The sequence below is a fragment of the Palaemon carinicauda genome, chromosome 20, assembly GCF_036898095.1.
Source record: "Palaemon carinicauda isolate YSFRI2023 chromosome 20, ASM3689809v2, whole genome shotgun sequence".
Lineage (NCBI taxonomy): Eukaryota > Metazoa > Arthropoda > Malacostraca > Decapoda > Palaemonidae > Palaemon > Palaemon carinicauda.
In genome coordinates this window covers 65,777,137-65,790,018 of record NC_090744.1, presented here as the reverse complement: position 1 = coordinate 65,790,018, position 12,882 = coordinate 65,777,137, and the positions used below count along the sequence as shown (strand labels likewise).

The following is a 12,882-nucleotide window of genomic DNA, read 5'->3' as shown; positions in this document are numbered from 1 at the left end:
ATACTGTCTATATCTTACAGGAATATGACACATCAGGAACAACCTGCTCTGTCTTATTTACTAACAAAATCATTGCTTAAATGGAAGATAGGTCTTGACTGTTATGAAGTAGAGGGAAACTATTAATTTGAGCATAGCCTGACTCAGAAGAATAGTCTTAAACTCTAAGACAAGGTAATCAGTAAGAGAAACCGAGTTCATCTAATTGAAATCCTTAACACATATAAAGGAGGCCTTGTTATCCCTTTCCTGTATCTAGGCCATGATGGTAAGAAAATGGTAAAATAAATAACAGGGTTAATATGAAGCTACCAAACTAAATCTCTCTCTCTCTCTCTCTCTCTCTCTCTCTCTCTCTCTCTCTCTCTCTCTCTCTCTCTCTCTCTCTCTCTCTCACCACACACACACACACACACACACACACATATATATATATATATACATATATATATATATATATATATATATATATATATATATATATATATATATATATATATATATATATATATATATATATATATATGTGTGTGTGTGTGTGTGTGTGTGTGTGTGTGTGTGTGTGTGTGTGTTGGCCTACTATCTATTTCGTGTTTAGGTAATTTACAGATATTATCATAACACTAGTTCCCCTATCAGCAAATCGACGAAAATATGAAACAAAATTAACTCTCTCGCCAGTGATAAGATACAATATATTTCTTCAATCATCTCTAGCTGATAAACTAAAAATAGTTTTTCCTTGGAAATCTGTCCGTGGTTTAGTTCATGAACGTTCTCAGATTTATACATCCAAAAAGGGTTTCATTTTACCACGCTACCCACGTTTGAATGCATATAAGAGCCTTTAGTTAACGTATTTTACAAGAGTGACTGTATTTGTTTGTTTAGATAAGAAACTCCCCCTTTATTAAGCGTGTTCATGAGGTCTTGGAGGACAATATATTTACTGCACAGCTTATGAACGCCACTATCTTAGTCAGGGTTGCCAGGTTTTCCAAATGAGAAAAGGCCAACATCTGATCAAATGCAGCTTTAAAAGGCCAACCTAATAATAGAAAAAGGTCGAAAATAGAGCATTTAAGGCTAATTAATTTTAAAAAAAGACCAAATTTAGGTATCTGGCACGAAAAAAAGGACAAATTTGGATATTTTTTCTGGCCCGAAAAGGCTAACCTGTAAGATTTCAACTAAATCAGTTTATCATGTACCATTGTGAGCCTTTGTGGTCTACAGTGTGAGTCCACCACAGTGCCATTGTGCCACACACAATCAGTCTATTGCCAGAGGTCAAACGAATAGTGTTTCGTAATGTCTTTACTTTGAGTTCGTTCTTCACTTCATATTCCGTACGTTACAGTACAGTTAAGTATGAATTCTCTATTACGTATGAAAAAATTGTTTTCTTTTTCTATCTACTTATAGGTTCAACTCATAATAGCTATAAATTTGTTCCCACTAAAATTATATGAATTTTCTCCCGTTTGTTTCCATAAATCTATTGCAATACGAAAGTTATAATTGTGTAAAATTTATTACTGTACAATGTAAAAATAATAAATACGTCATTACCGTTGCATTATATCGAAATGCTTTTCCTTTCACGAACAGCATTAACATAAAGTTGGCAGTGATTTTCTATTAAATCTAATGTTCGAATTATTATTGAAACATTAAAAAAAGAATATATCAAAAGTGCAAATGTGAATGGACAATGAAAGATCAATTAATTCAACATCCAAAAGTGAACCGTCGAGTGCCCATGTAACACGAGATATAGTTGCTACATAGTACTTTATTATCCCTCTTCATAGCTGATTATTTCATTAAAATAAAGTTACCAAATAATGTTACAATGCGTAAACATGGCGTATTTAAATGATTATCATATGGTAATCACATACAGTGAGTGCAGTTTATTCATATTTGCAATTTATTTACGCCATGGACAAAATATCCTGCAAGTTGAGTAGATGAGATAAAGGATCAACATACGCATGTGGTTATTCCACTTGCTATCAGAAGCTTTGGCTAGCTGAGACCTGTGTCTGGTTAATGGATTTATTTTCAATGTGTATTTAAAATCTCGATTAATAATGCTAACTGAATGTTTTGCTAACTGAACGTTTTAGTCAAAGATATAAACCTATGCTTCATTTAAATCAGACATTCTAACGTTGTCCTAGTTAGTTAATATATTAATATATACGTGACCTGTCAAAAATTGCTGTAATTATTTAGATAGATATGCACAGACACACAGATTCAATGCTTCCCATCCCATTCCCCATTAGTAATTACTTATCCCCCAGGGTATGACTACTCTCCCCCCCCCCTCAAGGGACGTTGAGAGACCAGTCACTAGTTAGGATTTGTCGTTGGCGTAACCGAATATATATATATATATATATATATATATATATATATATATATATATATATATATATATATATATATATATATATATCCTACGACTATTGACAAAAGTGCCCCAGTTATATTTCACCAGTAGTCTCTATCTTAAGCTGTTAATTCAATACTTTAATATATATGTGGGTGTGTGCGTGTTCCTTAATATATGCACTTGAGATATATATATATATATATATATATATATATATATATATATATATATATATATATATATATATATATATAATCTACAAATGGTCTAAATATAAATTGCTTTTCCAGATAGCAGAAAATGGCTTGGTTGCGCGAAAACCTGTTGATCTGGGCCCCACACGCCTTGCCCTACCTTATGGCAACAGTCCTCATAGGCCTATTTATTACATGGTACACGAAGAGGAAGCAAATGGTAAGAACTAAGTTTAATCAGTAACTTTACTTTGAACGAACTGTATTGCCAATTACAATGATTTCCCGTTACAGAAGTAGGGGAAATTCATCGTGGTTTTGCAACACTTAATTCTGGTGACTCAGATATATATATATATATATATATATATATATATATATATATATATATATATATATATATATATATATATATATACAGTATATATATATATATATATATATATATATATATATATATATATATATATATATATATATATATATTAAAATAACCCACAATTTATGAAAAATCAAATATAGTTAGCACCTTTCTTCCTTTTCAAGGAGTTGATCCCTTCGAAGGCTGAATAAATTTAATTTTTCATACATTGTGGGTTATTTCATTTGTCACAAATACAAGGAAAATTGTGGATTTCAAAGTATTTCAATGTATATGTATGTATGTATGTATATATACATACATATATATATATATATATATATATATATATATATATATATATATATATATATATATATATATAATGTAAGTATTATTAGATCATTAAAAACGTGTTAGCGGGATATGTTCCTTATGCAACCTTGAGACGCTTAGCTTTTTGGAGGAGTCAAGTTTTAGTTTACGCATTCATTGTCATAAAATCTTCAATATAGGGGAGATTTCCCCCGATATTTGATCATCTCAAGGAGGTTAATTGAATATACCTGATAGGTTTCATAAAATTATACTCATCTGTTCTCAAGTTATCTGCATAGGCCTAAGTGTGTGCTGGTGATTATAGTATAAATAAATGCTTCATGATACTTCATTCAATTGAGTTGTCTTAGCAGAGTATGATCTATCCTGTTTGCTTTTAGTTTGATTATTAATTCTCACAAAATACTGTTTTTTTAATATCATCTTATTTATCATGAAACAATACACCAACTATAGGACTGGCTGTCATATTGATACTGATATTCAATGACATTCTCTCTCTCTCTCTCTCTCTCTCTCTCTCTCTCTCTCTCTCTCTCTCTCTCTCTCTCTCGTGGGTATTGAAATAAACAAATACAGCTTAATAATTCACTTTGACAAAAATTATAACAGCTTTGTAAAACACGGTTGGAAAAAAACAAATAGTTTGTCAACACAGGAACGGAGTAAACACTATTAATCAGTGCAAACTCAGAACATTGTCGTGTAAATTGAGAGAGAGAGAGAGAGAGAGAGAGAGAGAGAGAGAGAGAGAGAGAGAGAGAGAGAGAGAGAGAGAAAAGCTTTTCATGAATATACAATACATTAAAAGTTCTTCAGAGTCAATTTCTTTTCATTAATTTAAAATTACCCCTAATTACTACAGTTTCCTTTGATTCAATTATTATTATTATATTATTATTATTATTATTATTATTATTATTATTGATCTAATTACGACCACTCACTAGGTGGCAATGATAGAGAAGATTCCTGGCCCTCCTGCCTGGCCAATCATCGGGAATGCCTTGGACATAAATGTCGAGCCAAGAGGTGAGTGTTCAGTTATGATGTTTCTTTCTTTACTAATGCGCATGATGTTCATGTACAGTTGGCTCCAAGAATTCCGGTACACAATACCACAGACTACCTACGGTAATGTGTATCGAAATTCTTGGAGGCAACTGTACATGTGCGCGATGTACGCATATCCATAGACATACATATTACAAATAAATACAACTGTAATTGTATATATATATATATATATATATATATATATATATATATATATATATATATATGTATGTATATATATATATATATATATATATATATATATATATATATATATATTCACACACATGCACTGTAAATATATATCGTTACGCTGTTTCTATACACACACACACACACACATATATATATATATATATATATATATATATATATATATATATATATATATATATATATATATATATATATATTTATATATTATATATACATATATATACACATGCTATATATATGTATATATACATATATATTATATATATTCGTGTACTTTATATATATATATATATATATATATATATATATATATATATATATATATATATATATATATATATACATATATACATAGTATATATATCGTTACGCCTTTTCTTCTAAGAAGAATGGTTTTAAAAGAAAACATATCAATGTTCACATAAAAATCCCTACTTTAACAGCTGCATTAAGGATGAAACCCTCGTGCATAAAACTTACACAACACTCGCTATTTCATAAAATGACAAAGAGGACTATGACAGCGTATTGAGCACCTCTACACAAGGCATCCTTCACCTATAGGTCCTATAGCCTGGCGCACCTCTACACACGGCATACTTCACCTATAGCCTGGCTATTAGGGACCTATCTATGGCAACACTCCTATCACATCATCTAGATTTCTACTATCTCCTATCTTTAAAGTTTCCATTTACCCTCATAACCTGGTCATATTTCCTTTCCAATTTTTCCTCTTGCAAATAAACGTTTATTTGTTTCACTAGTTATTGCAACTCTTCTTGCATATCCCAATCTGTACTGAGTCGTCTGCTAACATCAGATATAACACACTCCATCCATGTTCCATACTATATCTTTGCACAGGCATTCCTAGTATTTTTCACAGTACCCCAATTACAAACAAAAAAAAAGAAAAGAAAAAAAAATTGTCAAACTAAATTTTCTTACATTCATATTCACGTTTATACTCCATCTAGATGCTATGAGTAGCCAGAGATGCTCATTTGACTGTATTGAAACATTTCATATCTTTGTAAACAACATATATATATATATATATATATATATATATATATATATATATATATATATATATATATATATATATATATATATATATATATATATATTTTGTGTGTGTGTAAATTATTGCAAATAATCCCCAAGGAAGGTTCATGATAATTGTGATATATACATCAGATTAAAGCCAAAATACATAAAACTATTGGACAGGCTATTGACAAAAACAAATGCTATAAGTAACATATTCATCAAGGTGGTTGATAGGGAAGTGAAAGAGAAAATATGAGCAACATGCTATAAAATGAAAAAATCAAGACTCCTCATTTACAGATCTATACTCAATTTTTTTTAATGAGGCCCATTTGCACGAACTCGCAGCGGTGCCCTTTTAGCTCGGAAAAGTTTCCTGCTATCTGATTGGTTAGAATTATCTTGCCCAACCAATCAGCGACCAGGAAACTTTTCCGAGCTAAAGGGGCACCCCTGCGAGTCGGTGCAAATCTGCCTCACTAAAAAGAATTGACTATAGTTACTTGTTGATTTAAAATTAGCATTCCTCTTCGCTTATACAGAACAGCAAAGTGATACATTGCAATATGCAAAGGCTTGGTCTATTAGGGTTCATTTGATATCCCTACTTCTTGAGTCTGTGGTAAGGCTATCAGTCTTGAGATAGTCTCCAAATCAGATATAATATCTATTTATAACTTGAGCTGACTGAAGCATATATATAACATATATAATAAGAAAAGATTATCTTGGGGTCGCTTCCATAAAAACTTATCACCAGTTCTTTAAAGCTTATCGATAATGAAAGTTTGATAGATAATCTGAAGTAAAGTCTTTTATAATAATCAATTGAGGTGATCTATTTCCTTAACACACTGGTAATAAAAGAAATCTTATAATATTACAAAAGCCTAAAATATATTAATCAAACGGGACATAAGTGACAGAAAGGTTTCATCCTTAAACAACTGAATCGTGGAGAAGACCCAGTGCGTGACAAATTTACATCAACCATTTAGACCATAGGCCTATGTAGACTATATACCTACACAGACGACGTTACTATTTATATTTCTCTTTAATATTTCGCTTTTATAAACTTAGCCTATACTACTTTCCTTAATGGCCTTTGGCCTGTAACAACAATAAAGATACAACCTTGCTTGCGTCAATCATTTACACACACGATGCCACCTCTTTCATTGTGTTCATTCTTTACGTATAATTTGTAGCATCCATTCTCTCTACAAGATCAGGCCATCTCAGAATACCCTGATGCACCGTTCCCAATACTTTAATAAACTTGTGTTCTTCACAACTTATGTTGCCCCATTTCTAAGCTGTTCAATTCCAATTCTTCAACTTGCCACATGCAAACATTTCATGTTCAACCTCAATTTTTTTTTACTAAAAATTACATTCAACATCTGGATAATTTTCATTTATAACAAATTTTCAGCATCCAATACAATCCCTGAACTACCCCGATGCAGTAACATGTCAGACTGGGGTTCGAGTCCCACTCAAATTCGTTAGTTCTTTTGGTCGCTGCAACCTCATCATCCTTGAGAGCTAAGGATGGAGGCTTTGGGAGAGCCTATAGGTCTATCTGCCGAGTCATCAGCATCCATTGCCTAGTCCCCATAGTCCTAGCTTGGGTGGAGAGGAGGCCTGGGCGCTGATCATATAATATATGGTCAGTCTATAAGGGCGTTGTCCTACTTGATAGGACTGTCCCTTGCCTCTGCCATTCAAGAGCGACATTTAAGCCTTTAAATATCTTGTACTATTTCCCCTACATCCTCAGAATTCCCCCAGACAATGTACAGTAAGCGCTCACCTAGATTATATCCTCAGTAACACGAGACACTATCGCTGTGTTTTATCTTCAATTTCAAGTTCACTGCATGACAAAGCTAAAATCCTCAAATGGTGCATCTTGAGATTTGTCTGTCAACATGATAAATGCTATCTTCCTTTGCTTAAACTTTGTTTACATCATACGTTTTTTGAAGATTGGTTAGATATGTAATGACAACTGGCGTCCCACTCAACTAAGGTTACCTTCGCTTAGAATATCTTGATATTTGGTAATATAAATTATTGTATTAAAAGAGGAACTTGTAGATTTTTATCACTGTCTCATACACCTCGTCTCAAGAAGTAACCGAAGTTTAACTTTCTTTAATATAAAATTAAAATGTTAATTGTTCTGACTGAAATTTTACCCTTCGAAATTTTAGACAATAGTCTATGATGAAGTGACCAACATAATTGCTATCATTGAAAAGGAGATTGGAATAATTTATGGCAAACCTGATTCTATCAAATATGCGATTAAAATAGATTACGAAGTTCTCTAATCTGTCGTGCGGTTACACAAGTTGAATAACGTTAGATCTCGCTAGTAATTAGTTGATTGGCTAGCAAGAAATCCTAAATCCAAACTTATTTGATAGCCAAGAAGATTGACAGAATTCGTGTCATAGAAAAATATAGTCGACAATATTTTAGTCCGTAATAAAACTTGAAAATAAAAATGACCAAATTGCTACTAAATAGTAATCGTTTGATTTAAGAGTGTCCTTCTCCTAGAAGAGCTGCTTTCCAAAGCTAAAGAGTCTCTTCTACCCTTACCAAGAGGAAAATAGCCAATGAACAATAACATTGCAGTAGCTAACCCCTTGAGCGAAGAATTGTTTAGTAAGCTCAGTGTTGTTAGGTGTATGAGGACAGAGGAGAATGTGGAAAGAATAGGCCAGACTGTTCGATATATGTGTAGGCAAAGAAAAAAATAGCCGTAACCAGAGAAAGGGATCCAGTCAAAGGATCCAATAACTTTTTAGCGGTAGTATCTCTACGGGTGGCTGCTGTCTTGATCAACCTATATATATATATATATATATATATATATATATATATATATATATATATATATATATATATATATATATATATATATATATAGATGTGTGTATGTGTGTGTGTATTGTTTGTCTGCGCACACGTTTACGTCGTCACAACTTTCTCTTCAGCCATGATCAATCTACCTATTATAGTATTTTGTTCGTTGGGACAACTATTTAAAAAAATCCATCAATTTTAATCTATCGGTATTACTATTTGCGTATCAATTTCTTACACAACTCGAGACAAGTTCTACTTTTCATAAATTCATCTTTATCCAACATTACTTTCACCCTCCTATCAATATACGTTCCCTCGCACGGAGCTGACTTTGAACTCAGTTGGCCCACTTTGCCTATCATCAACTAAAACGCTACCTATTGCAGAAGTGTTTATTTGCATCAACGCCCTGGTTTCAATTGGAGATCCTATGGCCAGGGTTTGGTTGGGGCCCCGTCCTATGGTCGTCACATCCACGTGTAAACAGGCGGAGGTAGGAGAGTGGTCCCAGTCTTTAGTAGTTTTGGGGATGAGTAGATATTTTTAATGTTTAGTTTCTTTTATATGCCTATTTGTGCTTTGACCTGTACGAAAAGTGTATTTGTATGTGTGCATTGTACAGGCCTTTATTCACACACACAAACACACACACACACACACACACACGATACAGTATTTTCTGAATATTTTCTATCTTGTATGCAAGTCCCACTCTTTGTTTTATTTTTGAATTATACGTTATATTTTTTTTTACTTTCTCTATCATTCCTTTATTATATACATACAAACTATATATATATATAATACAAACATATATATATATATATATATATATATATATATATATATATATATATATATATATATATATATATATATATATATATACTCAAAAAAAAAATATATATATATATATCATATATATATATATATATATATATATATACATATATATATATATATATATATATATATATATATATATATATATATATATATATATATTACAAGGATTCGTATGGGACCGATGTACATTACAAAAGAGGAAAGAATTGCTAAGAAGATAGTAGGCAGAGTAACTGAACGGAAGGTTGGGAATAAAAGAAGGGATAAATGATATTGAGGGAATATGAAACTTAGGAGAAATGCAAAGACAAGATTTAAATTGTGTAAGGATGATGACATTAACTGGTAACTATTATTATCATCATTACTAGTCAATCTACAACCATAATTAGAAAAGCTGAATGATACATCAGCCCATTGTGTTGTGGAAATAGAAGAAACAAATGAATTATAGAGGAATAAAAAAGAATGTAAAGAAGATTATACATGAATTTAAGAATGGAGAAGCACCAGGTACAGCTGAGGTGTAAAATGAAAGTTTGAAAAATGGATGCTGAATCTATTTTGGGCAATATAGGAAAAGGAATCAATGCTAAATGACAGGAGCAATAATATGTACCAAAGCATGAATGTTCGTCGGAGTTATTATTATTATTATTATTATCATTATTATTACTAGCTAAGCTACAACCCTAGCTGGATATGCAAGATGCTATAAGCCCAGGGGCTCCAACAGAGAAAAAGTGGATTAAAAGTGAGTCAATATTGATGGTATGGACATATAGTAAGGATGGGAGAGGGGGGAGTGAAGATTGTCTGAGTGAACCCTAATCAGAATGTAAGGCCAAGGGTAAAGTAAAGGTTTAGACTCCAAAATTCACCCTTTAGTTTAGGGATAGCAAATGGGTTGAGGAAGATATAAACAACAACAATAAAGGCACCCCTTTCTAGTCCAATGCAGGACAAAGGCCTCAGACATCCATATTCATGTCAGTGGTTTAGTCAGTTTTCATCACCACGTTAGCCAGTACGGATTGGTGATATTGGGAGATTTTCGTCTAATAGTTCACATCAAACAAACTTAGTATGGGTGGCCCTGACTAGTACAGCTTTCCTGATAATAACAATTCACAAATCCTTTTGCGACGTTAAGGTATCCGTACTCAAAAGGATTTAAAGATTTATACATACGTACGAATCTGTTAGCATTTTACGATAAAATATGCTACTCTCTATATAGTACATCCGTATTGCTTTTTATTGCTTGCTCGCTAAGTTCATGTGGCTTACGATAATGCCTTAGCTTAGAATATCTTTTTTTAGTTTGTGAAATGGAAATAAATTTATAGAAAATTTATCGATCAAGATCACAATAACTTACTACAGAAATATCCAATACGCGAGATATATATATATATATATATATATATATATATATATATATATATATATATATATATATATATATATATATATATATATATATATATATACATGAATGACCCTATTTAACATTAACCCCAAGCATAGGATGGCTGCAAAGAAAAAACGTCATGATAGTCACTGCCACAAGCATACTTTCGCTACTGAATACTAAGTGAACTCAGTGATTAGTAAAGCTTCCACCATACATACATACACACACACACACACACACACACACATATATATATATATATATATATATATATATATATATATATATATATATATATATATATATGTGTGTGTGTGTGTGTGTGTGTGTGGGCGGGGGGTTGTCCCCTTAAACCAAGGACCAAGGGTGACTCCTATTAATGAATATCACAAATGACTGTCACATTCATACTATGATTGATGAATCATTAAAAAACTCCATCTGTATTAAAACTTCAATAACAGTAGCCACTTAAATACACACAAAAAAGGCTCATCATCAGTACGTTTATCCCCCAACACAAAATGCACTATCCTCATCTACCTTGTATATACTAGTGGATTTCCTTGAAATTAAGGTCCTACGTTTTTATTATTCCTTTCATGCCCTATTATATGACCTCTTCTCCTATACATTCAAGTGCTTATTGACTGTACACTTATCCCTATATATTTATATATATATATATATATATATATATATATATATATATATATATATATATATACAGTATATATAAATATACAGTATATATATACATATATATATATATATATATATATATATATATATATATATATATATATATATATATATATATATATATTTACACATATATATATACATGTATATATATATATATATATACAGTATAATATATATATATATATATATATATATATATATATATATATACATATATATATATATATATATATATATATATATATATATATATATATATATATATATATATATATATATATATATATATACTGGGATTGGCGATGGAGATTTTTGTCTGGTCGTTCACAGCAAACCAACCTAGTATGGGTCGCCCTGACTAGTACAAGCATGACGACGCTTACACGTGTGCGTGTGTGTGTACGCTTGTGTGCGTGTGTACATGTGGGTGTACAGTGGCAAGTGTTTTCAAGCCGAAATGAATGTGTTTAACTTCTTTCGTTTTATCTTCAAAGAATTTCCATTTAAATTTAATTCATCAAAAAAAAAAAAAAGATTTATTTTCTATTGATGTGTGTGTGTGTGTGTGTGCGTGCGTTTCTTGTCCTATAGAGCAACCCCGTTATTATGAACAAAAGCTTCACCTTAATCTAGATCATTCGAAATAAATTAAAAAATAAGCCCATCTATTAACATAAATAAACTGCAGAATGCCTTGTGAATTATATCGAGTATGAGATAATCCTAAAACACAAAGTTACTAAGTAAGAAATAAACTTACCCTTTGGAAAAGAAGGGACAGAAGTGTACATCCTCACACGATCACTGCAGTAAGATAACTGACCGACCGACCGTGTCAAGTTGACACGGTCGGTCGGTCACACGACTCCCATACTGCCAGATTTGATCAAATTTACCGCCAATTCAAACATATTACTGCCAAATATGAATGTTTCATAGACTTGAAAAATAATGATGAAAAATTATATCTTGATGGGTTTTGTAAAGTTTATGTTAAGTTTAGGACTTTAGGTTATCTTTGAAACGAAGAAAATGTTTGTATTTACACCTATTATGTTTTTATTTGGCAAAACTTTTAAGGTTGTGTATAAATATTACTTTTTGGTAGTAGTAACTTCATAGCATATTGTAACCTTCAAGTGGCACTATCCTAGCCTATAAAATAGATAATAGGCCATGTCTTGGTGCTGAATAGTGAATAACCATAGCTGTTTCAGTGATTAACCTTTATTAATTAAGCTAAATCTCATAATCAAATAAAAACAAATAATTAAACTATGATTTCAATTTGACAGAAAATTTAAACTATAATTTCAATTTGAATAGTGAATAACCATAGCCGTTTCAGTGATTAACCTTTATTAATTAAGCTAAATTTTATAATCAAATAAAAATCCCACTG

General features: G+C 31.3%; 1 protein-coding gene across 16 annotated transcripts in view; it reads left to right on the top strand.

Moving 5' to 3' along the window:
• Window positions 1–1,191: 1,191 nt before the first annotated feature.
• LOC137614297 (cytochrome P450 4c3-like) overlaps window positions 1,192–12,882 on the top strand; it is a 98,019-nt gene continuing 86,328 nt past the window's right edge. For 12 of the 16 annotated variants that reach the window (XR_011039046.1, XR_011039050.1, XR_011039052.1 and 9 more), the window contains exons 1-3: window positions 1,192–1,349; window positions 2,695–2,818; window positions 4,249–4,330. Coding sequence is in view for 3 of the 16 variants with exons in the window: in XM_068344036.1 (XP_068200137.1) it covers window positions 2,705–2,818; window positions 4,249–4,330; window positions 8,899–9,005 (303 nt within the window). In the remaining 13 variants the exon portion in view is untranslated. Of the gene's footprint in view, window positions 1,370–2,694; window positions 2,819–4,248; window positions 4,331–8,898; window positions 9,006–12,882 lie in introns of all 16 variants that reach the window. The other 4 variants (XR_011039045.1, XM_068344036.1, XM_068344037.1 and 1 more) reach the window with 3 other exon arrangements.